At 40.9% G+C, this 26843-nt stretch overlaps 2 protein-coding genes across 2 annotated transcripts in view; one reads left to right on the forward strand and one right to left on the reverse strand.

Moving 5' to 3' along the window:
* Positions 1–10259, reverse strand: part of gna13b (guanine nucleotide binding protein (G protein), alpha 13b) — a 43467-nt gene extending 33208 nt beyond the window's left edge. Inside the window, exon 1 of the mRNA XM_084070886.1 lies at positions 9849–10259. Coding sequence (XP_083927012.1) covers positions 9849–10149 — 301 coding nt within the window. The 5' untranslated portion in view covers positions 10150–10259. The remainder of the gene's footprint in view (positions 1–9848) is intronic.
* Positions 10068–26843, forward strand: part of rgs9a (regulator of G protein signaling 9a) — a 514629-nt gene continuing 497853 nt past the window's right edge. The window contains exons 1-7 of the mRNA XM_084070889.1: positions 10068–10173; positions 12113–12201; positions 16794–16890; positions 19418–19468; positions 21291–21397; positions 24171–24222; positions 24370–24428. Of these exons, the coding sequence (XP_083927015.1) occupies positions 12133–12201; positions 16794–16890; positions 19418–19468; positions 21291–21397; positions 24171–24222; positions 24370–24428 (435 nt within the window). The 5' untranslated portion in view covers positions 10068–10173; positions 12113–12132. The remainder of the gene's footprint in view (positions 10174–12112; positions 12202–16793; positions 16891–19417; positions 19469–21290; positions 21398–24170; positions 24223–24369; positions 24429–26843) is intronic.

The following is a 26843-nucleotide window of genomic DNA, read 5'->3' on the forward strand; positions in this document are numbered from 1 at the left end:
TTACGGCCCACCCCAAAGGCACCGCTTCCTTCACACAGGGTGTGATTTTTGGGATAGAAGAGAGGTAGGGGAGACCAAAAACACACAAAAAAGAAGGAAAAGTTCAAATTCATGGTGTAGTCCCTTTAACACATTCACTGCCATTGACGTAGATCTAGGATTGTTTATTCAGTTGTTGATTTATTTTAATTGGAGCTCTCCCATTGTTTGTTTCTATTCACCACCATAATGTGTTATTGCAGATTAAATGCATGTATGATGCTCTATATACACAAACATGTTGGCCGCTGGCCGGTAGAATATTTCATCTACCAGACATTTAGCTGATGAGTTAAAATGTTAATTTGGGAAAACTGCAGGAAAATGATAGTAAGATTACAATGCATCTGTATGATCATGGATGATATCGTTGTCATCATGGGAACTCCCCAGGAGACACTGACCCACGAACACGATTGTACAGCAGAGAAAGATTCAAACTCTCAAGCTCAAATGATCCTGAAACACGTCAGAAAGTACCTCTCTAATTCAACTGAACAACTGATTGTTAGTCATATTTCACAAAAAATGTCCTTTGTGCAAAATAATTAAGGAAGGGGTTACAGAAAAAAATAAATCACCCCAACCCATTCATTCTGGGAACACATGCTGTGTCATTTTAGATGACACTTTTTTTGCTATAAGCATCATTGTATACTTTGGCTATTCAAAAATAGCAGCTCTACAAGCTCATAGATCTGCTATGGGGGGGGGGGGGGGGGGGGGGGGAAATCGCGAAAATTTGTGCAAAACTTGGAATATATGTTTTTTAAAGTGAACAGTTTTTTTGAAAAAGAAAACTTATGTTGCTATAATATCAGTGGTTCTCAAACTTTTTTCATGTCGAGCCGGACCACCCAAAATTATATGCATTTGTCCGCGGACCTACAAGCTCGTAGCACGGCACTATGAGCTGTTAGATCTGCTATTTTTGAATAGACAAAGAAATCTTAAGTGACACAGATGTGTTCCCGGATCGAATGGGCTAAAGCAGGGGTCTTCAACCTTCTCAGGCAAAGGACCCCCTAGCTGAGAGAGAGATGAAGCAGGGACCCCCTCTATTGTATAAAATTGCGTTTCAGATAAACTTTTTTTTTGTTTACTTGGTCTGCTCTTTTTTCCTTCTACACCTATAACTCTTTGCCAAAAATAGCAGATCTACAAGCTCACAACGCCTCGCGCTGCGAGCCGTTGTGAGCTTGTAGATCTGCTATTTATGGCTAAAGTTCTCCTCAGAAAAGGGATGCTAGGGTTCAAGTGGTTAACACATATACAGCCAATCCCGAGATATCTCGGGACATTAAATCCACCCTTTACCTGCGTATCCCGAGATATCTCGGGATCGTCTTTTTATGTGGTTTGATAACGAAAAAAAAATGTTTTGGTACCATCCTTGATTTTTTTTTTCCCCATGACGCTTCCGACCCATCCTATGAGAAAATTTCCGACAACCGTTTCCGGTTCGTTTTTTATCTTGAAAAAACAGTTTTTCCCTGGTTTTGGCTAAAGATCATGGTTTTCACACGGTTTAAAAAACGAATGGTAAGCTCCGGTTGTATTTTCTTTTCTTTGATCGACGAACGGTTATCCTCTTTGTGTTTAAAAACGATCTGATAGCCGATCGGAGGCTAAGCTAATCTAAGATGGCCGGTGGGGAAACGTCACAGCCACGTCACAGCCAAACGGATATGACGTTTGCAGCCTCTTTTCGCCGCTGATACCACAGAAGAAAAAGAAAAAAAAGTGTAAACATTATGAGGGCTCGTACGTCCGTCGTTGCTGTTTATAAACACCATCCGATCGCGGATTTTAATGGATATAATTTTTTTGTGAACGGTTCAAAAGGCTATAAAACTCAAAAACGCTGGCAGTGGGTGAGTACCTTATGAATAAACTCTGGCAGGGAATGTGTTAAGGTAAAAAAAAAAAAAAAACATATCACACAAAGATTTGGCGGACCCCCTGTAGTAACTCTGAGGACCCCCTAGGGGTCCCGGACCCCCTATTGAAGACCCCTGGGCTAAAGTAAACATCTCTGGAACTTATGTTGTGGCAGAAAACCATCGACTATTGAAACCAGCCATGTCCACATGGATGCTCTTTCAACGAGACACTACTACATGCCATCTATTACAAAGCACTAGGTAGCTCCACTTCTGCCTTGTGCTACAGTTTAAAGCATTGGTTCTCAGAGTGGGGTCCGGGGACCCCCAGGGGTCCTTGAAGGGATACCAGGGGGCTAAATATTAGAGTCCGACCGATATATCGGTCACCGATATATCGGTACCCGATATGGCCTTATTTGGTTATATCGGATCATATCGTATCGGTGAAATTTCTCACCGATATGACCGATATGAAAAAAAAAAAAAGTTTGCTCAAAAAGCACATTGCTGGTGTAATCATATATTTTGTCCAGCAGAGCGCGCTGGGCTTGTAGATCTGCTACTTTCAGTAGGCCTACCATACTCTACTACTCTACACAACAGCAAAACAAAAACATCGTCGATGGTCGACCAAAGCAGCTTCAACCAGCGGATACTTTTCCCAGATGCGACGGTAAATTAGTTCAATCTGATGACTGGTTCAGCCCAAAACATGCCAGTATAAATAATTGTGGATTGTCCTATAATAATAATGATAGGCTGAGGTGAGGCTATACTCACTTCTATTTTAGCGTCGTCATTTTGGCTTAGTTTGTTACGCCTCAAACGAAAACAACACCACCACAGCTGTAGTGTTAATTAAATAATTGTCTCCATAGCGGGCTTGCGTATTAAGTAAAAGTATCAATACTGTAATACAGAAATACTCTGTTACAAGTAAAAGTCCGGAATTAAAACAAATCTGTAAAGTAAAAGAACAAAAGTTTTGGTATCAAAATGTACTTAAAGCAGAGTCCTGCACGGGTCCAATGTTGAGAACCCGCGCTGCCCGTCAATAATCAGATCTGCAGAGTAGACCCACCCGTCACCCTGGCCGTGATCCTTTCAAAATACGAACCAGAACCGCCCCGCGTCCGCCCGTCAAATAATGGACCTGTTGTCCGCCCGTTTACCCATGATTACATGCAGAGTAAAATGTAAATAGCCTACAGACAGTCACTCAATTTAAAAGTGTGTTGAAAAGGATAGATAGCAGCCTTCAACAATAGAGCTACATTCAGTGTACAAGTGAAGACGGAGGAGCGAGCTTTAGCCACACGCGTGAACGCGCACATACGCAGTAAGCATGTGTCATTGTTTACGTCTCAGATGGTTTTAATTTGAAGGTTTAACAGGATGTTCAATGTGTTTTGTGAGTTAAGATAACTGACCAGCGTGCTGTACTGTGTTAAGTTACACAAGTGACGTTGTTTTCGCGGAGACAGGGCTCTCTGATTTTCACAATAAAACGTTACCTAACCGCGTTTATTTCAGAACCGCCCGTCAGTATATTTTACACCCGTTTTCACCCGTCAAACGATTGCAGGACTCTGACTTAAAGTACAAAGTAGAAAGTACTACTCATTATGCAGAATGTCCTGTTCAACAAGATTTCAAATGTATAAAAATCTTTGGAAAATAGCAGATCTACAAGCTTGTAAATCTGCTATTTTCAAATGGCAGAAATGTATATAGGGCTGAAGTGGTTAATGTGTTTTTTGTTTATAATATTCTAGATCTTAATCTACAAAGTAACTAGTAACTAAAGTTTTCAAATAATTGTAGTGGAGTAAAAGTAAAAGTGTTGAAAATTGGAAATACTTTCCAATACTTTACTATTACTAAATAATAGTGAAAACAATACCTCAAAATTTTACTTAAAAATGTCCTAAGTACAGTACTTGAGTAAATGTAAAAAAAACAAAAACAGAAAAGGCCTATTTTCATTCCAGCTAATAAAATTCACAATATCGGTTGTTGCATATCGGTTATCGGTGACCGATATAATCCAAACCTCTCTAAAATCGGTTATCGGTATCGGTCACAAAAATCCCTATCGGTCGGACTCTACTAAATATGTAAATAAACGTCACAATAACCCCCTTTATCCAAATGTTATACTTTGGCTATTCAAAAATAGCAGATATACATAGCGCTATGAGCTTGTAAATCTGCATTTTTTTGAAAAATCTTGAAAATGAACTTCATATCCGAGATGATTATATATAGTCTATAGAACACTTGAATAGGCACAAAAAGCTCAAGATGAGCCTTGAAGCCTGAACAGAAATAGCAGATCTACAAGCTCACAAAACGTGTCACAGCATGACATGTTTTGAGCTTGCTTGCATATCTGCTATTTTTGGTGTTTGACACCCGCACAAAGTGTAAATGGCACCATATTCTAGCTTGGGCAAACAGACCTCCCATACCTACATGAGCGTTTGTTGTGAATAAAAACATTTGCCTTACAAGAATCCACTACTTACTGTTACTGTGCCTAAATGAGTTATATATCCCCAAGTTGTGTGTCCTACTATTCCACTTTATCCATACTTTATACTTTGGCTTTTCAAAAATAGCAGATCTACACGCTCATATGAGCTTGTAGATCTGCTATTTTTGAAAAATCGTGAAAATGTGTGCAAATCTTTGAATATATATATTTTTAAAGCAAACATTTTTTACTAAAATCTTTGCTTCTGGGGGGTCCCTGGAACAATATATTTTGAGATGGGGGTCCGCGGCCAAATACATATTATTTGAGAACCACTGATTTTAGCAACATACACTTTTTTCCCAAAAACTGTTAGAATTTAGAATACCCAGAAGCAAAGATTTGAGTTAAAAATGTTCTATTTCAAATATATATGTGTGTGTATATATATATATATATATATATGTGTGTGTGTGTGTGTGTGTGTGTGTGTGTGTGTGTGTGTGTGTGTGTGTGTGTGTGTGTGTGTGTGTGTGTGTGTGTGTGTGTGTGTGTGTGTGTGTGTGTGTGTGTGTGTGTGTGTGTGTGTGTGTGTGTATATATATATACACACACACACACACAGATTTGCAAAATATTTCACACAAAAAAAGGCAAATCTACAAGCTCATAGCACGACACTCTGTGCCGCGCTACGAGCTTGTAGATCTGCCATTTTTTTAATCGCCAAATGAATCTAAAAATGACACAGATGCATTCCCAGGTCTTAACGGGTTAAACATCAGTGGTTGACTTGAGTAGGATCAGTAAAGCCAAGCCTAATCATTTAAGCAAATACTACTTTTTAAATCACCAACAGCAAACTTACAAATGGGTGTAAAGGAGAATGTACAGGAGGAGTGACTTACAGAAACCTAACAAACATATGGAGCTGACTAAACTAATCTGCCTGCAACCTCAACCATCACATCAATTCACAACTTGTATTGATGACGCGATGTGGATAACCCTGGCCCTAGCCTTCAGGAAAATAACGTGTGTTTACATTGTGTTAATACCTAGCTGTGTATGAGCCAGTAGTTCTCAATGTGGGGTCAAAGGACCCCCAGGGTCCTTGGGGGGGGGGGGGGGGGGGGGGGTTAATGACATATTTAATCTCCACCATTATTGCAAGTGTAAATACATCCAGAGAACACAGTGATGTTGCTAGGTTTTCAATGTAATGGGTCCTGGGATGCAAGGGTGGTCTTTTAGATGGGTCCCAGGGACATTTTATGGGTCCCACAAAAATGCACAGCGTTTAACTTGTGTTTCATCTTATATGGTTATATTCATGTAGAACATGTATCTGAAAGAAAAGTACACAATTCCAAATCCGACAACTAGTACTTGTAGTACTTGATTTTTTTTTTACATTAACCACTTGAATCCTAGTATCCCTTTTCTGAGGAGAACTTTAGCCAAAAATAGCAGATCTACAAGCTCACACTTGTGAGCTTGTAGATCGGCTATTTTTGGAGTTATAGGTGTGTAAAGGGAAAAAAGAGCAGCAAAAGTTTATCTGAAACACAATTTTATACAATATAGAGGGGGTCCCTGTTTCATCTCTCTCTCAACTAGGGGGTCCTTGGCCTGAAAACACTGAAGACCCCTGCTCTACAGGGAATTATTTGATATCTGGCTGCACGGAAAGACACAAGAATCACAGCTGCCATTAATTAGTGCTGTTCAGTGTTGATTGCCTAGTGGTCAAATTGGGGTCAACGAGCCATCGTTAACTTGCTCTGAAGTTGGGCTGTAAGTTGCGCAGCACTCTGACTCTCTCCCTCTAGCAGCAGCTCGCACTGCCCTGAGACAGAGAGAGAATACTTCTCCATACGGCGGTGTTTTACCGAGATTTTTCTTGTTTTCTGCACTATGCCTTGTAATCCGCGGACGGCTTTGAAATCCACGGATGGCCTTCAAATCCACGGTAATTTCCGCGATCGCGGAATCACGGATTCCTGGGGGGACTAAATTGTAGTGCGTCCCATGGACGCAACCACGGTGCCATGAATGCGTCCTTTTTCAATATGGTGCGTCAGAGACGCAGGACGCAGGCCTATGAGCATCTCTGAGAACATATTACAAGAATGTCTACAGACACTAATGACAGACCATAATCACCATATCAGACCAAATCATGTTTAACAATCAAAATGTTCTTAGATTGTGGTCCAAGAGATTAACAAAAAAATATATGTATACATTATCAAATGGGGGTCCTTGAACGTACAAGGGTTGAGAATCACTCATATAAGCAGCATCTGAAAACTTAGATGCAGTGGTGGTTAAAGTAAAAGTATCAATACTGCAGTGTAGAAATACTTTGTAAAAGGCCGGAATTAGTAAAAGTACAAACGTATTGGTAATTTGTTTTACATAAAGTACCAAAAGTAGAAAGTACTCATTATACAGAATGTCCCATTTCACAAGTTTTCAAAAGCATAAAAATCGAAAAGGCTTGTAGATCTGCTATTTTCAAATGGCTGAAATGTATATAGGGCTGAAGTGGTTAATGTATGTTTTGTAAGAATAATCAAAATCTAAAAACTACTAGTAACTTAAGTGTTCAAATAATAGAGTGAAAGTACAATATGTGTCTCTGAGATGTAGTGGCGTACAAGTAAAAAATACTGAAAAATTGGAAATACTCAAGTAAAAATAACTCAAAATTGTACTTAGGTACAGTACTTGAATAAATGTACTTAGTTACTTTACACCTCTGCTTTAGATGACTGACTCAAACATCAGATCATGAGTACATCTCTCCTCACCAGACCCTAAGTAGACAAACACAAAACATGGGCGTTTCTTGCTAGCTTTTAGCAAACGTTACACCGGAGTTGGCAACCTATTGAATTCTGAGACCCCAGAGCTTTGTGCTGTTCAAAGGGGCTTTCAAGTTGTCCATTTACAATGCGCTCTCTTTGGTCATAAATCCATATTTTCCCCTCAACGTGAATCCGACGCAATGCCAGTTTTAAAAATAAAATGCATTTCGACACAATAGGCTCTATGCACAGCAGACATTTTGGAAAGACATTGGTCCGCTTCTTACTTCTTTCACATGTGTTACCAATGATACTAATGAAGGCTCTGTTCCATTCTTGGTCAAACAGAGTAAGGGTGCTGATATTGTGCATTTTGTCTCACTGGAAACACTCTGCTACACCAGTGGGTCTCAAAAGTGTGGTCCAGGGACCCTCATGGTTCCTTGAGGGGGTTCCAAATGGCCCCTTAAAAAAGGTGTGCAACTCTGAGAGTTGCACACACTCAGAGTTATGGGGGTCCTTGAAATTAAAAGGTTTGAGAACCACTGTGCTACATGAAATGGAACAGAGCCTTAATTAGTATCATTGGTAAAACCTGTGAAGGAAGTAAGGAAGAGGCCCAATTTCTTTCCAATATGGCTGGTGTGCATAAACCACATAAACCTTACATTCAGTGTCCCCAAGTTCACTCATTTCCCCCTTTACCCCAAATCTCTACGCCAATAATAGCCGACCTACAAGCTCAGAGCTCTTTAAGTAGATCTTCTATCTTCTGTTTTCATAAAAAATATACTAGAACGTAATACAACATTCAAAACAATAGGCTCTATGCACAGCAGCCATATTATCACTTCCTTCACAGGTGTTACCAATGATACTAATTAAGGCTCTGTTCCATTTAGTGTAGCACAGTGGTTTCCACGACCCCCACACCTCTGAGAGTGTACAAATTTCCCGTAAGGGGCCATTTTGAAGCCCATGAGGGTCCCTGGACCCCAACTTTAGACCAACTGGTGTAACACTAACAGAGTGTTTCCATTGAGCCAACATGCACAATATCAGCACCCTGACTCTGTTTGACCAGAATGGAACAGAGCCTTCATTAGTATCATTGGTAACACCTGTGAATGTCTTCATACTATGGCTGCTGTGAATAGAGCCTATGGCAAGAAACGCAACAAACCCCCTGGCGTCGCAGAATTCAGCGGGTCACCGATTTGTACAAAACAACAACTTGCCTAGCCCAACTTTACTGTTAAACCCCATGTGTTCCCTTCGCACTACGAAGCTGTCGCTCTCCAAATAAGACACACGTTCTACGTGCCATGTCGTCGCCAGCTCGTAGAACTGTTCTATTTTTTGTATCCACGAGTGACAAAAGTGACGTTTATTGCTCCCCCTGTTAGCATGCGTTGCTACCAACCAGTGTTGCCAGATTTTGTGAGAGAAATAAGGAACCACACAAGCCCAAAAAGCAGCAACCATTATGAACACTTTAAACCTATATACTGTATGCATTGAAAATAGCAGATCTACAAGCTCACAACGCGTCACTTTTGTGAGCTTGTAGATCTGCCATTTTCTAAAATTCTTGAAATATAAAATGTGGAATATTTATATTTGGAAGATTTCTGAAACATTCTAACAACACGAAATCTGGGTACGGGGCTCCCTGCCTCAAAACATTCTCAGATGGGGGTTATAGGGATAAATACTTATTAATTTGGGGGTCCATGACATGAAAATATTTGAGAACTACTGGTTTAAATAATGTACAAATTGTGAAGCAAGCCCAGATAAACAACTACACTTTAAAAACAAGCCCAAATAAACAACTACACTTTAGAAACAAGCCCAAATAAACAACTACACTTTAAAAACAAGCCCAAATAAACAACTACACTTTAAAAACAAGCCCAAATAAACAACTACACTTTAAAAACCAAGCCCAAATAAACAACTACACTTTAGAAACAAGCCTAAATAAGCAACTACACTTTAAAAACAAGCCTAAATAAGCAACTACACTTTAGAAACAAGCCCAAATAAACAACTACACTTTAGAAACAAGCCCAAATAAACAACTACACTTTAAAAACAAGCCCAAATAAACAAATACACTTTAGAAACAAGCCTAAATAAGCAACTACACTTTAGAAACAAGCCCAAATAAACAACTACACTTTAAAAACAAGCCCAAATAAACAAATACACTTTAGAAACAAGCCTAAATAAGCAACTACACTTTAGAAACAAGCCCAAATAAACAACTACACTTTAAAAACAAGCCCAAATAAACAACTACACTTTAGAAACAAGCCTATATAAGCAACTACACTTTAAAAACAAGCCCAAATAAACAATTACACTTATAAAGAAACAAGCCCCCCCCCCCCCCCCCCCCCCCCCCCAAAACAGCAACCACCAATATTTACAAGCAACTTCGCAGAAACAAGCGGACATGGCAACCCCGCTACCAACCAACTTTCCCCCCCAGCTCAGCTCCGCGACTCTACCAGCGCCGCCGAAGCAACGACCCAACCCCGGGGTCTCCTCCGGGAGTTTACGGAGGCCCCCCTAGAGGAGGTTTTAGGGTGTTCAACAACCAGCAGCACCCCACCCTGAGGGTCTCACCTTTGATCACGTTACTATAGATCGTGGCTCTGAAGTCCTCCTTGGCCCGCTGGTCGAAGTCCTGGCCGTGGATGATCCGCATCTGCTTGAGGAAGGTGGACTTGCCGCTCTCCCCGGCGCCGAGCAGCAGGATCTTCACCAGCCGCTTGACGTACGTCTTGTCGCGGCTCAGACACTTGTCGATCTCGCGGCTCTTCCGCAGCTGCTCCGCCTCGCCGCGGGTCAGCAGGCAGGAGCTCACGCCGGGGAAGAAGCAGCACAGGGAGCAGCGGCGCGACGGCGACGGCAGGAAGTCCGCCATCTTTGAGGCAACTTCATGGGGTTGGTTTAGGGCATGGAGCTACTGCTGCCTCTCTTTCTCTCTCTCTCGATCGAGCTACACTCACACAATACACTGATGTGTGACTGACTCTGATGTGATGCGATGCTGTGTGCTGTGGATCAGTGTTGCCAGGTTGTGTGAGAGATGCAAGCAACCGGGTCTATGAAAACAAGCCCAGAAGAAGCGGAGCACTTTAATAATAATAATAATTATAATAATAATAATAAAACTTTATTTATACAGCACCTTTAAAAATTGTGTTGCAAAGTGCTTTACACATGTGGCATTGTAAAAATAAATAAATAATAATAAAAGCCTATGTGCATTTGAAGATAGCTGATCTACAAGCTTGTAGATCTGCTATTTTCAAAAAAAATCTTGAAGAAAATTTGAACAATGTGGAAACGTTTTTGAAACGTTTTAACGATATATCTTGTATGGGGGTCCCTGGTATAAAATATTTTCAGATGGGGGTCCGCACACAATACATAATACATGGGGGGTCCTTGACATGGGATATTTTAGAACCACTGGTTTAAAAAACAATCAGGAAACAAGCCCACATAAGCAACTACACTTTAGAAACAAGCAAATATATATATATATATATATATATATATATATATATATATATATATATATATATATATATATATATATATATATATATATATATATATATATATATATATATATATATATATATATATATATATATATTTGCTTGCACATAGGCTTTTATTGATTGATTGATTGATTGATTGATTGATTGATTGATTGATTGATTGATTGAATATATATATATTTTTTTAATATTAAAGCGACTTTACAGAAAAACAAGCCCAAAGTCGCTTATAATATGCGGACATGGCAACACTGGTGGACGGCCCTGGCCGCGCGCTGCGCCCGCCTGCATGCCACGCGGACGAGCACGTCGTCGTGTCATGAATGAAGGGTGCGCGCGCGCACCCCCGGGTTCAACGATGTGAAGGTAGACTTGATTGATTGATTGATTGATTGATTGATTGATTGATTGATTGATTGATTGATTGATTGATGTAATACTTCATTAACAGTTTGCAAAGACAAGCACAGAGAAGTTCAATACAAGGTCTGTTAAAGGGATATTTCACTTTCAAAAAAACTTTTGGTCATTTTATCGTCTACTCAGGCTTTTGTGAGCCCCCCAGACAGTTTTTAAGTTGCTTGATTCAGTTTTTAGATTTTTAATATTTATTTTATCAGACACGCCCCCTTCCTATACAAACCCATTGTAACTTCAAACTCCATTTTAACCATGTTAGATTCATCATAAACACCCGTCCTTGGTTCTGGTGACTCATCCTGCCCTCCTTATACGTGAGGGGGCCGTGTTTTTTCAATTACTTTTTTCATGTATTTTTAATATATTTTTTGGTAGATTAAAACAATTAAATACAATAAAAATATTCTATTAAATAAATGAAAAAAGTAATCGAAAAAACACGCCCCCCTCACGTATAAGGAGGGCAAGATGAGTCACCAAAACCAAGGACAGGTGTTTTTGATGAATCTAACATGGTTAAAATGGAGTTTGAAGGTTAATAACAGAACTTCATAATCGGCAAATGATCATTTCCTTTTTGGTGTCCACCATGATAACCCATAGAGCTATATTTAGTAACAAACCAGCACTGAAGCACACTTTGATTCCTGATATGAGACAGTCCTGTAGGGGGCACTCTCCCCCCTTGACACATGCATACTGTAGGATCAGTGAGGCTAAGGCAGCCTGCCTCCACCTGTCATTGGTGGATAAATCCATCCTTACTCAACAGCAGGGAGAGTGGATAAGTCCTCCCCACACTGTACCATCTGGCCTGGCTGGTTCTTCTAACGACTACATGTCACATTTGGTCATTTTGTAACCTAGGATTTTGATTTATTTGGTTTCCTTTCTAAGGATCACATCCAGCTGCAGTCATGACAATAAGGACAATCCGCCCTAGCCGGGACCAGCATTACCGGTCTCGTATACACTGTCTGAAAAAGGTGAGTCGTTTGTCAACTGTGTTTCTAAAGTTGGGTTATTCCCAGTGGTGGAAAAAAGTACTCAAATGTTTTACTTAAGTAAAAGTACGGAATCAAAATGTACTTAAAGTAACAAAAGTAAAAGTACTAAGATGTTTGACCTTGTAGTTCAGCTATTTTCAAATAGCCTAGGTATAAAATAGGGCTAAAGTGGTTAATGTATGTTTTATAATTTATATCTGCAAAGTAACTAGTAACTAAAGTTGTCAAATAATTGTAGTGGAGTAAAAGTACAATATTTGCCTCTGATATGAAGTGGAGTAGAAGTAAAAGTATTGGAAATTGGAAATACTCCACAAGTAAAAATTCCTCAAAAGTGTACTTAAGTACAGTACTTGAGTAAATGTACTTAGTTACTTTACACCACTGGTTATTCCTGACAGTTAAAATATTGCAATGGTGCACTATGATGGTCTAGAGAAAACATAATACATATGTTCCCCATTCTCCTCCTCTCTTTTCTTTCCTCTTTCCTTCCTTCCATCTCCTCTAGACTTGACACGCTCACTAGTTTGTAATGAATGGCCATTGTAGAATGTGACAATGATATAAAAGGTGTTTGTTTTCAGTGACCATTATAGAATGTGTTCGTTTTTCAATGAACATGGAATGTGGTTGCTGCTATAAGGACAGAAGCTTGTTACAGATGATCTCTAATTCCTCAGGCTGACCTTAAAAGCCAATTAGTGTCACTTCACTGCCGCTGCGACCCTGCTGCGACCCTTTAGTTTGCAACGCAATGACACCCAGTGTGTTGTCGTCCGTAGCCTATCCACAAGATCAGACATGTTGTGAGCTTGTAGATCTGTTATTTTCACCGCGCACGCTACCTTGTCGTACCATGAAGTATAAATTAAGTATTAGAGCAGTGGTGTAAAGTAACTAAGTACATTTACTCAAGTACTGTACTTAAGTAGAATTTGGAGGCACTTTTACTTTGGAGTATTTCCAATTGTCAATACTTTTACTTCTACTACACTACATCTCGGAGGCACATATTGTACTTTTACTCCACTACAATTATTTGAAAACCTTAGTTACTAGTTACTTTGCAGATACAAATGATTATATTATAAAACACACATTAACCACTTTGGACCTATTTTATACCTAGGCTATTCAAGTAAACTTTGAATTCCGAACTTTTACTTGTAACTTTTACTTAAGTAAAACATTTGAGTACTTTTTCCACCACTTAGTTAGACACAAACGACGCTATTTTCAGTCGAAAAGGTGTAGACGCACATTCAGCACCTTTGAACAAGACACTGTGTTTCTAACTGCTCAATGCAAGTAGTTCTGAATAGTTCTGTCTTTAATTTAAATGTAATGTAATTTCTGCCCCCCAAAAACTTGTGTTAAAAGCACATGCTCACCAGCAGAGGTAGGTGCTTGAGTGGGACCACACTCCAGGTGTGTGGGCCTCCGAGTTTGTGAGAATGGGACTGAACTCGATCGACGATCAGAGTTCAGCCTCATTCCATAAGATAAAACCAAAAAGAAAAAAGAAAGACTACCCAACTGCACTTTACTTCCCGTTTCTGTGTGACGTGGGTGGCCTCCTTTAGGACGCCGGAAGCATAAAGGGATAGTTCACCCCCCAAAAATTTTTTTTCCTATCGATTAGTCACTCCATGGAGACTTGAATTCATGAATATGTTTTAGTTTGTTATATATTATAACCATAGGTTATATCCATGGGGTGACTAATCGATAGAAAAAAAGTCATTTTGGGGGTGAATTATCCCTTTAATTCCAACGGAATATTGAACGTGAACACAACTTCTGAACCCTTCTTTAGCCTCATGGTTACTGAACTAAATATCGGACCCAATCATCCCAACATTCTGACACTAAAACTGTTTTTCAGAGACAAATCAGGAGATCAACTGTAGTTATCATCAACCTTTCTCTGTGCCAGCAACACACTCTCGCGAGATCTAGCACCAGTAAACACAGGACGACCGCAATAGGCTCTATGCACAGCTAACCTCGCATCACCAGTCTTTCCCCACCTCGGAGGAAAGCCGGTCTGCGTTACTAAAGACCCATATGATCCGGTCTAGACCACGCCTACTGGGGAAAAAAAAGAAAAAGAATCCTCTTTCCGGATTGTTGCGATCCGGTTTTGCGGTGCCGCTTTGTTTTGGTTCCCCAATCCCTATTTAAATGGAATAGAATTTCCCCGTGGGATAATACGGATAATACAGACGCTAAATAGTCTCCGGAAAGTACACCCACATTTGTATTTAAAAAATAAGCTAAACCACGCCGCATCAAGGATTTTATAGGACGGACCTATTTTGGGGTCAGACGTCTTTCCGGTTTGTCGCGATCCGGTCCGCTCCCGACCGGATCATATACCCGAAAAGGAACGCTGCCCAGGCTAATGCACAGCAGCCATATTGTGAAGACATTCACAGGTGTTGCCAATGATACTAATGAAGGCTCTGTTCCAAACAGAGTCAGGGTGCTGATGTTGTTGCATGTTGACTCACTGGAAACACTCTGTTACACCAGTGGGTCTACAGTTGGGGTCCAGGGACCCTCCCTCATGGGCTTCCAAATGGCCCCTTACGGGTGTGTTATGGGGTCATGGAAACCACTGTGCTACACTAAATGGAACAGAGCCTTCATTAGTATCATTGGTAACACCTGTGAAGGAAGTGATAATATGGCTGCTGTGCATAGAGACTCTTAGGAGACATTTGTGTACCATTTTGCATCTAGTGGCGAAGTGACGGTTGGTAAATCTTCCTAAATTAAGCATCTTTGGATAAAACAACATAAGACAAGGCATCCTGGAGGTGTAGATATACGGGCAGCTCTAGCGCCCTCTGTTGGACAAATATGTGGACTGATCAGTATCCCTTTTTAATTTCAAGGAACCCCAGTTTGATATGCATATGCCACAGAGGTGTAAAGTAACTGAGTACATGTACTCAAGTACTGTACTTAAGTACAGTTCTGAGGTACTTTTACTTTACTGGAGTATTTCCAATTGTCTATACTTTTACTTCTACTTCACTACATCTCACATGCAAATATTGTATTTTTACTCCACTACAATTATTTGAAAACTTTAGTTACTAGTTACTTTGCAGATATAAATTATTACATTATAAAACATTAACCACTTTAGCCCTATTTTATACCTAGGCTATTTTCAAACATTTAAGTACTTTTACTTTTGGTACTTTAGGTACATGTGGGTGTGGCTAGCAATACTTGTGTACTTTTACGCAAGTAAATTTTGAATTCCGGACTTTTACTTGTAACGGAGTACTTTGAGTACTTTTTCCACCACTGATAGGCCACCTCAATTTGAAACACTTAAAAAAAAAACTCTGGTACTCCAATCTACACCGTAAAATCCACAGTGTTAATGTAACTCTGGGAGTGTACTGTACAAATGTAACCAAATGGACCATTACGGGTCCATTTGGTTACATTTGTACACTCTCAGAGTCACAGACACCCAAGGGCCCATGTGGGTCCCCTGTGGTTCCCGGACCCGATGTTGAGAACCAGTGGTATACTTTATACCACTCAGTTTATACTAAATATTATACATAACTGAGCATAACTACTGTATACACAAACAAACAAACAAACAAACTGATATTACTGTAGTTTGGTATTGTTTTGCAGCTCAACTGATCCAATGTATGTTTATTATGCATGCATTCACATTGCATACATGTCAATATAGTGATAACCTTTCGCAAGAAAATACACACAACAACTAATGTTACATATGTTTTTGTGTGAAAAAATGTTTCTCCATCCATCTTCAACCGCTTATCCGTATAAGCGGCTAAACAGTTCCAGCAGAGAGCTCCAGACTTCCCTTTCCCGAGCAACATTATTTATCACATTCATAATCTCAGATTTCAATTGTCCTGTCGTTAGTGGGGTAAAGTAACTAAGTACGTGTATTCAAGTACAATATTTAGGTATTTGTACTTTACTTGAGTATTTCCAATTTCCAATACTTTTACCTCTACTCCACTACATTTCAGAGGCAAATATTGTACTTTTACTCCACTACAGTTATTTGAAAACTTTAGTTACTAGTTACTAGATTTAGATTACTATAACAAAACATAGATTATCCACTTCAGCCCTATATACATTTCAGCCATTTGAAAATAGCAGATCTATTCGCGACGCATTGTGAGCTTGTAGATCGGCTATTTTCAAAAGATTTTTATCCAATTTATACATTTGAAAACTTGTCAAATGGGACATTCTGCATAATGAGTACTTTCTACTTTTGGTACTTTAAGTACATTTTTATACCAATACTTTTGTACTTTTACTCAAGTACATTTTGAATTCCAGACTTTTTACATTGCAGTATTGATACTTTTACGTGAGTACTTTTTTCTACCACTGCCATCGTCCCTCCATATTTGGGCAAGAATGACATGATTAATATGACATAAGAGATTTACAGGGATTTAGAGCGAAAAACATAAAAGACACTAGTATAAAGCCCTGAGGGACTCCGGTCAGCCATACACTTCTAATGTTGTTGTCCTTGTGTGCAGCTGGAGGCCTTTGTGGTGGAGATGCAGGACCAGAAGAGTGGAGTGAAGGGATCTGAGCAGAAACTCAATGTCACCACCATCCCACATGTTATTACTGGTGATTGACCACACACGCACACGCACACGCACACGCACACGCACACGCACACGCAACCACACACGCACGCGCAGCACGCACGCACGCACACACACGCACACAAACACGCACATGGCATGCACACGCGCACGCACACACACACACACACACACACGCACGCACGCGCGCGCGCACACACACACACACACACACACACACACACACACACACACACACACACACACACACACACACACACACACACACACACACACACACACACATGTTATACACGGAGTATACACGGAACACAGTATACACGGAACACACGCACGCACTCACACACACGCACACGCAGACGCACAAGCACATGCACACACATGCATGCACGCACATGCTGTGATCTATTTAACTGCATTTGAAAAAGCTTAAACGTATATGTATTCAATCAGTGATTCACAAATATTGGCCTGCGAACCCCCATAGATTTGTTTTCAGAATTATGCCAAATTCTTTCACATTTTGTTTGAAAATAGCAGATCTACAAGTTCATAACGTTATAAGCTTGTGAATTGGCTATTTTCGAATAGCCGGAATATAAAATAAGAGTGGTTTAACTGATTGTTTTGCCGTATTAACACATTTTGCTGGGGACCCCCTGGAACTCTCTCAAGGACCCCTGGGGGTAAATTAACAAATTCCCCCCTTAACCACAAGTTGAAGATGTCAGACCAGTGGCATATTTCTTAAAAGTGTCATTTATCAAACTGAAGGTTGAAAGACAGAAAGAAAGAAAGAAAGAAAGAAAGAAAGAAAGAAAGAAAGAAAGAAAGAAAGAAAGAAAGAAAGAAAGAAAGAAAGCACAGGCTACTAGGTAAGCTGCTAACACAGGGGCGTCACGGCCATTCACTGTGCATACGACGCGACACCCTCACTCTCACAGATCCATGATTTCATACCCCCCACTTTTTGAAAAAAAAAAATATATATATATATTCTTTGATAATAAAACTTTGCAAATCTTTGAAAATACAGAATGTGTTTACATTTGACAGTTACAAATGTTTTTCACGTTTTTTCAAAAATAGCAGATCTACAAGCTCATAGCGTGGCACTCGGTGCCGCGCTATGAGCTTGCATATCTGCTATTTTTGAATAGCCAAAGTGTAAAGTAAGCGGTATAGTCCACCGAAAGACCATCCCCCCCCACCTTCTGAGAGCCTGTGACGTCCCTGTGCTAACATGGTCTATATAAGGCCGTCCACAATCGGATGAGACGTGGCTTGTGCTTGTGCTAAAGTGGCTGTTTAATCTGCTCTAAGACAACCAGGCCAAAGATCACAGCTCTCCACGTGACATCACAGCCTCACGTATACTCTGTGGTACGACAGTGTTGCTCGCCGTTCAAAATAATCATATTTGAACTGGGGACCCCCCCATTTTGTTTGACTCCATTCCACAGATACATATTGTGAAAATAGCAGATCTACAAGCTTGTGTTGCGAGGCGTTGTGAGCTTGTAGATCTGCTATTTTCACAATGTGTGTCTCTTTCTTATATTATTTGACAATTTGGCTAATGTTTTATGACTGGTTTATTGATTACTTTTGTTGTTGCTTTTTTTTTAGGTATTAAACATGTCTTAAAAGTCCTTAAATCATGTGGGGTCCTGGGGGTCCCGACCCAGAGGTTGAGAACCACTGTTCTGGCGTACCAATGTAGCCACGTGGACCACCTCCCCATAAGGGTCCATTTGGGTCCATTTCTACACTCTCTGGAGTAACATCTTCACCGGCCTTTCTATGACTGAGATGTCATACTAATAATACTAAAAATGCTAACACTGAAACACTGTGAATGTTTGTGGAAATGTAGTGCAGAAATTAATAGACGTGCGCTCGATTTAACTGAGATAATGTTGTTATTTCCTGTTAACCCTTTAAGACCGGGAACGCATCTGTGTGTCGTTTTAAAGATTTTTTTGGCTATAAAATAAATAGCAGATATACAAGCTCATAGCGCGGCACCGAGTGCCGCGCTATGATCTTGTAGATCTGCTATTTTTGAAAAATAGTGAAAATGTGTGCAAATCTTTGAATATATATATTTTTAAAGCAAACATTTGTAACTCAAATCTTTGCTTCTGGGGATTCTACACGTCTTCTAAATCCTGACAGTTTAAAAAAAAAAAAAAATGCTATAATATCAGTGGTTCACAAACTTGTTTCATGTCAAGGACCCCCCCAAATTAAATGTATTTGTCCGTGGACCCCCCCTTCTCAAAATGTTTATTTCCAGGGACCCCCAGAAGCAAAGACTTGAGTTAAAAATGTACATATAGATTCAAAGATCTGCACAAATTTTCCAAGATAAAAAAAAAAAAGTCAGATCTACCGCGCTAAGAGCTTGTAGATCTGCCATTTTTGAATGGCCAAATAAATCTTAAAATGACACAGATGCGTTCCCGGTCTTAATGAGTTCATCTCAAGCTGGTACATACATACAGTACTCCGTGTATAACGGAAAACATTCACCTGCTACCCTACAGGCAAGGACGTCATCGCGTGGATCGTCAGCAAGATGAAGGTCACACAAGAGGGTAAGAGGATGTATCCTGATGTTTTGTTGAACCACTTATATCAGGGGTGATGCAACTTTGATGATGGAGAGGGCATCTATATTTCCACACTCACTCCAGAGGGCCACATTGCATATACTATCGGGCCATTGAACTGTACTGTATGTCACACAAAAGTAGCAAAAATAGCAAATCTACAAGCTCAAAACTTTGAGCTTGTAGATCTGCTATTTTTGCTCTTTTTGAAATGGAATTCAGATTTTCTTTTTGCTCTTTTTTAATTGGAATCCTGAAAAATAACATTATTATTTAATTTAAAATGCTTTTAGATATACTTATGTCGACTTTATGAACTTAAATACAAATGCATTGGAAGACAATAGAATTTTAATACTAGTCAATAAGCTACTAATATAGACTGAAGTAATTAAAGCGGGTCATGTTTGCAATGGTAACAGCTGAAATAAAAAATATATCAGTATTCCGATATTAACCTGCGGGTCGCATTAAGTGAAGGTGGGGGCCGCATGTTTGGCCCCCGGGCCGCCAGTTGCCCATGTATGACTTAAATCAAAACTAGGAGGGTCGTGCTCAGAATTAAAAGTCAATTTGTTGTATTGTTCCATAATGCCTTAAGGTGACTGATGAAGGCTGGATAGCTGGAAATGTCACCAGAGTGATATAGAGATACGTTTGTTTAAACACTTAACCACAAACAATTCAAAATATTAAAAAAAAATCACACCCAGTGTGAAGTGAGCTGTGTTATTTAGAAACAACAGTGGTCATCACAGTGATGGAAGCTCACTTTTAAAAAAATGATTTTTTTGAAGTGCGTGGTGCTATGTACAGGTTATTATTTCATCATGCGTCTCGCTAGCCAATCAAAGCAAAGGGTCTGAATAGAGTCAGCCAATCACGGTACGGCGAAAAGGGTGTGAATAGAGTCAGCCAATCACAGTACAGGGAAAGACGAATTCCCAACCCCACTTATAGGAGCGGCTACACCGCTCAACACTTATAGGAGCGGCTACACCGCTCAAAAACATTGACCCCATAATGACATGCTCAAAATAGAGAGAACAGGTCTAGTCAGCCCTGGAACCCCATTACTTAACTATACCTTTCAGGATGGGAACCCCTTTTGGGGTTATTGTTGCTATGCAGTATATAGCAACATATTTGTTTTATGTTTTTGGAATAAATATTTGAAGTTTTTCAGAAAACTTTCAAAAAGGTCAGGATTTAGAAGGTGTTTTTAAAATCGGCCTCAGGTCTTAAGGGTTAAACGCCTATATTCTTAGTTTACCAGAGTCCCCCAGGAGTCTATACGCTTCTGTTTACCAATTATCAGTTTGTACTTTCTTTTGTTATATGGACAGGTATATTGTTACTGTTACAAGTGAAAGTCTGGTAATCAAAAATTACTTGAGTAAAAGTACAAAAGTCCTAAAAGTCCCAAAAGTAAAAGTACTCATTGTGCAGAATGTCCCATTTCACAAGTTCAAAATGTATACAAATCTTTTGAAAATAGCAGATCTACAAGCTCACAATGGGTCTCATCGCGACACATTGTGAGCTTGTATCTGCTATTTTCAAACGGCGGAAATATATATATATATATGGCTGAAGTGGTTAATGTATGTTTTGTGATAATAATCTAAATTAGCAAAGTAACTAGTAACTAAATTGTAGTGGAGTAAAAATATAATATTTGCCTCTGAGATGTAGTGGAGTAGAAGTACTGAACATTATTGAACATTATTAAGTAGTATCCAGTAAAGTAAAATTCCTCTCCTCTCCTCTCCTCTCCTCTCCTCTCCTCTCCTCTCCTCTCCTACAGAGGCGCAGGTGTTTGCCACCATGCTGGTGTCATATGGCTACATCTATCCTCTTCAAAACCACAAGAAGCTGTTGATGTGCAATGACGGCACTCTGTACCGCTTCCAGGTAAAACACTGACCTTACCCTACGTGTACATGTATTTACCTTTATCACAGTGCAGTGTCCTGCGGATAACATGGCCAACCGGCCAAGTCTCCATAATTGGCAGAAATATTCAGTGGTGGGAAAGAAGTACTCACATGTTTTACTTGAGTAAAGGAATCAATACTGCAATGAAGAAATACTCTGTTACAAGTAAAAGTCCGGAATTCAGAATTGACTTGAGTAGAAGTAGAAAAGTATTGGTATCAAAATGTACTTCAAGTACCAAAACTTAAAAGTAGGCCTACTCATTATTCCTTCTTCGAGTCCATAGCAATCTTAGATGTCGTTCTGCCAGTATCGGGCACAGGCCACAGCTGATGGAGTAGGTTCTGCCAGGTCCTCTGGACTGCACCGGGGGGCGTCGGCACATTCCAGTAGGTGGGACATTGTCTGCTCTGATCCACAGCTGCACGTGTCTTCTGCTGTGTAATTCCAGGCTTTCATCAGTGCTTTGCACCTCCCCTGTTCCACACGCAGTCTATATAGTGACTTCCAGGTTGTCCAGCCGAGGTCGTGGCCACTAGCGAGGCTTTCCGTTGGTATGATCCCTCTGTCCAGCCATTCAAGAGCTTGTGTGTTGTTACTTTCCCATTCATCTTCCCAGATGTTGGTCCTTGCTGCTTGTTTGGTTGTCTGGAGGGGCACGACTGTCTGCACAAAACTGGCTCTGGATCGGAGCCTGCGTGGAGGTGCTACGTGGCCATGCAGGGGGTGTCTGATGTCTGTCTCCTGTGTTCTCCGTTCATCTTGAGTGCGGGGGAGAGATGCCGGCTAGCGCATAAAGGCACGGGATAGGCGTTGTCTTGACGCATCCCGTGATGATGCGGCAGGTGTCGTTCAAAGCTGTGTCGACCAGTTTGGTATGGCGTGATCGGCTCCAGCTTGAGCAGGCATACTCTGCTGTGGAGAAACACAGGGCCATGGCAGTTGCACGGATTGTTGGTGGATCTGCACCCCACTTGGAGTTCACTAGTTTGCGCAGGATGTTGTTGCGGGTGTTGACCTTGGCTTTGGTGTTCTCCAGGTGTTTCTTGAAGGAGAGTGTCCTATCCAGTGTAACACCAAGATACATGGGATGCGTGTGGTTGGACAGTTTAGCCCCCTTTCCATTGCAGCTTAAGCACCACACCACACCACACCACACTACACCACACCACACCGCATCAAAATAGCTACCGTTTCCATTACACAAAAGTACCCCTGCTCAAATCCACAGGTATGAGTAGCAGACTCCGGTCATTCACACTCATTTGTAATGTAAATTTTTGCCTAAAGGTCCTTACATGCCGGCGAATATAGCGAATATACGCAAAATTCGGACTCGTTCCGAATAATTAAAAGACGCTTTTTCGCTTCGCTTTTTCACTTTTTCGCTTCGCTTTTTCACTTTTTCGCTCCATGTACGGAGCCATTGACTTTATAAGGTTTTTAAAAAAAACACATTATTCGCACGAAAAAATCGCCCCGGTGTGTAAGGACCTTTACAATGGAATGTAGGTGAGTGGCCAACTGTCCTGTATACAAATGCAAATCACCTGTTCACGTGGCCCAGTTTGGCCTAGCTCAGACCTACCCAGGACTGGGTACTTTTTAGGCACCAGTTTAGTACCACTTACACACCACTCTACCCACTTCATTGTAGTGGAAACCAAGGCACAAGTGGGCGGTGTGGTGTGGGGTAGGGTGAGGCCATGCATATGGAAAGCCGCCTTTTGTGGCCATCCCAGGTGTCGCTCAGTTCTTTTTTAGCGTCTCAGTTCCTCAGGTGGAAGCTGCATAGTTGGGTTTTTGATGGGTTGGGTTTCAGGTGGTTGTTATTGTAGTAGGTTGACATTTCTTGGAGGGCACTTTCAAACTCATTATGCAGAATGCTGTATTTCACAAGTGTTCAAAATCTATAAAAATCTTTTGAAAATAGCAGATCTACAAGCTCGGCTATTGTCAAATGGCCGAAATGCATATAAGGCTGAAGTGGTTAATGTATGTTTTTTAATAATAATCAAAATCTAATTCAAGTCAAGTTTTCAAATAATTGTAGTGGAGTAAAAGTACAATATTTGTCTCTGAAATGTGTGGAGTAGAAGTAAAAGTACTGAAAATTAAAGTAAAGTAAAACATACATCAAAATTGTACCTACAGTAAGTACAGTACTTGAGTAAATGTACTTAGTTACTTTACACCACTGGAAATATTACATTTACACTGGAAAGGTTCTCATTTATTCATCAAATCCATCCATCCATGTAGTAGGTCGTTCAATGTAGCTGCAGTAACATAGTTTTGTCACCAGGTGTCACATATGAGGCAGATTAAGTGTATTGGACAGCATGGTTGGTGTGAGCGTAAGACATAATTCTACATGTCTGAGGACAATCAGAATGGTCTGTTATGTTCCTCTGCCGTGGTATAAATGAATATATTGTATGCATTTATACTATAGATAAATACACTGATAGATTGATACGTAGTCAGACAGACAGACAGACAGACAGACAGACAGACAGACAGACAGACAGAGACAGACAGAAAGTTTTAGCAACTCATAGCCTATTATTAATTGTGCAGGTTGAATGGACAATGTTATTGTCTAAATGGGCCCAAACAACATTAACACTTTCGAAAGTGTTAACATTATTTGTACACAACACGACGGCTGTGCTGTGCTGTGCTGTGCTGTGCTGTGCTGTGCGGTGTCAGTTTGTGTTCATTCAACAATATAGTGTTTTCTCCCCAGACTCCATACTTCTGGCCTGCAAACCAGTGGGTAGCAGAAGACACTGACTACGGTGAGTAAAGCATGTCGTTGCTGTCGGGCAGAAAAACAGTGTCTCCATATCTCAACGTTTAATGTTCTTTCTTTTTGGGGGATGTAGCGGGATGTAGCGGTTGTTTGTAGCTAATGTTGTGAAAATATCTTCTTTCTGTGTCCACAGCCATTTACCTGACCAAGAGAAACATCCGCAAGAAAGGCATGTTGGAACCCTATGAACAGGTGTGTGTGTGTGTGTGTGCGTGCGTGTGTGCGTGCGTTAGAGTGTGCACACTAGCGTTTCAGACGTTAGAAGCACAGTAGAATTCTAAATGCGGAAGTCTTGCAATACCAGATTTCTATGGCTTCAATAATCCTCCATGGTTTAGGCCTGCGCCGTAGCGTGGCGGTCCAGGCACCCTTGGCCGCGACCCCCATAACTCTGAGAGTGTACAAATGGAACCAAATGGACCCTTACGGGTCCATTTGGTTCCATTTGTACACTCTCAGAGTTACACACCAGCAAGGGGTCATTTGGAAGCCCATGAGGGTCCCTGGACCCCAACTGTAGACCCACTGGTGTAGCAGAGTGTTTCCAGTGGGCCAACATGCACAATATCAGCACCCTGACTCTGTTTGACCAAGAATGGAACAGAGCCTTCATTAGTATCATTGGTAACACCTGTGAATGTCTTCACAATATGGCTGCTGTGCATAGAGCCTATAGCCAAATTCCATTCCCCAAAACTCGGTCACTCGCTCCCTCTCCTCGCTTCCTCCACTCGCGCCTAAGCCCCGCCCCTACGAGGAGCCGAGGATTATTTGAGAGGACGAGTGGTCGAGCGGTTTCCCTCAAAGGATCGGACTGCACTCAGCAGCGTCATTTCAAAGCGACGGCAAATTCCACGATCACTTATGACATCTCACACAGCTGGACCAGAGCCGTGGATGAAAACATACATGCATAGAATAATATGCAGCTATAGAATTATACAGAATATAAGAATAGACAATTCCTCAATGTGGACGGCCACAACATTGTTATCTTTATAGTTAACATTGTTGTGCAAGGCCATTTATTCCTGAAATAGTGAATGAAGCGCCAGGATGAGCAAACTTACATTTATGAATTTAATCCTGACCTGTCCCTCTTTTTGCTCGTACAGTCCCCAGAACCCCAGTACAAAAATGTACTCCATGAAGTGTAGATGTGTGGCAAAAAGGAAACGTTGCAGCCGAGGGGCGCGCAGAACGGTGGATGCATATTTATAGCAGAAACAGCTTCACATTTAACTATAGCCATACTCATTCAAATATGAACAGATTCTTAAAATGTAAAATTCCCTATTAGCTGTGAAGGGTCTTCTTCCATGTGTATCAATCATGATTGTTTCGCCATCAAACAATAACAAGTAAAAAGGCGGGTCCTTCTTCTCCATTGCGCTGCTCACGCACCTCTCGTCCTAAAACACCTTCGCCCCAGGTCTAATCCGGCGGCCTCGGCCCGCGAAAAAAATGGGGCAGTGTGTTTTGGACGAGCGTTCCGTTTTCCTCCCGTTGTCTTTTCTTTTTCTTTTTCTTCGTCCCGAAGTTAACAATGTTAACATAATCTTTGTCACAGTAATTTATAGTAGTCCGTGCACTGCATTGAGGCATGCACGAAGAGAAACTATCAGCTTTTGAGAAAGAATAAATGTGCACAATATATTTTACAATGTATAATTGTATTATGCTTTATATCATACAACGCAATAAAGCCAGTGGCTTGTTGCGGTCTTTTCAGTTACTTTACACTGTGTGTGTGTGTGTGTGTGTGTGTGTGTGTGTGTGTGTGTGTGTGTGAGTGAGAGATGCGCAACGAGTGAGCGGCGGGGGCGAGGGGGGGGGGGTGGTGCGGCCGGTGTTTTCGGCACATGTGGAGGAGGAGGACCATGTATACGTCACGGGAGAAGGCGAAAAAAACAGAAAAAAGTGTACACGTGATGCGGAAATCTGCCGCGGAGGAGCTGTTGAGAGTGGTCGAGGATACACTTGATGTACACTCGCTCAATGCGGAAGTGGAGAGCCTCCTCGCCTCCTCCACTCGACTCCACTCGCCTCCTCCAAGACACACATGAACAATTGGACCGCGACTACTTCCGGTTCGAAGTCGGAGTGACCGAGTGGGAGTGAGCGAGTGGCCGAGATTTTCGGTATTGGAATTTGGCTTATCCCTCTCTAAAATAAAGGCATACAAAACCACAAACAATTAAATTTAAAAAACAGTTTTATAAACATTACTGTTACTATCTATGTAAGACTAGAGGTCCGGCCGCCCGCGCTAGCCGCGGGGTACCAAAATCGTAAGATAAGTTGTTTTGGCATGGAGACCCACAAAAAAAGATTTAACCACTTATATCCTACTATCCTGTCTGATATGTTTCAGGGCATAGACCAATTATTTGTTTACAAACATTGAGACTGGACGCACAGGTGACTGTTTCATGTAATCAATTCCCAACAGATCCCCAAACCTGCTGTTTTAGGGTGAGCTTGTTTCAGTTCATCGAACCTCCTCTGTGTGTAGGCTAGTGGGGTGCGCCCTGGCGACACATATATACTTCATCGCGCAACGGTATTGCGCACCGAGAACGGCTGACATACAAGTTCACAACCGCG

The sequence above is a fragment of the Gymnoscopelus microlampas genome (assembly GCF_963454915.1).
Source record: "Gymnoscopelus microlampas genome assembly, chromosome: 11".
In the NCBI taxonomy this organism is placed as follows: Eukaryota; Metazoa; Chordata; class Actinopteri; order Myctophiformes; family Myctophidae; genus Gymnoscopelus; species Gymnoscopelus microlampas.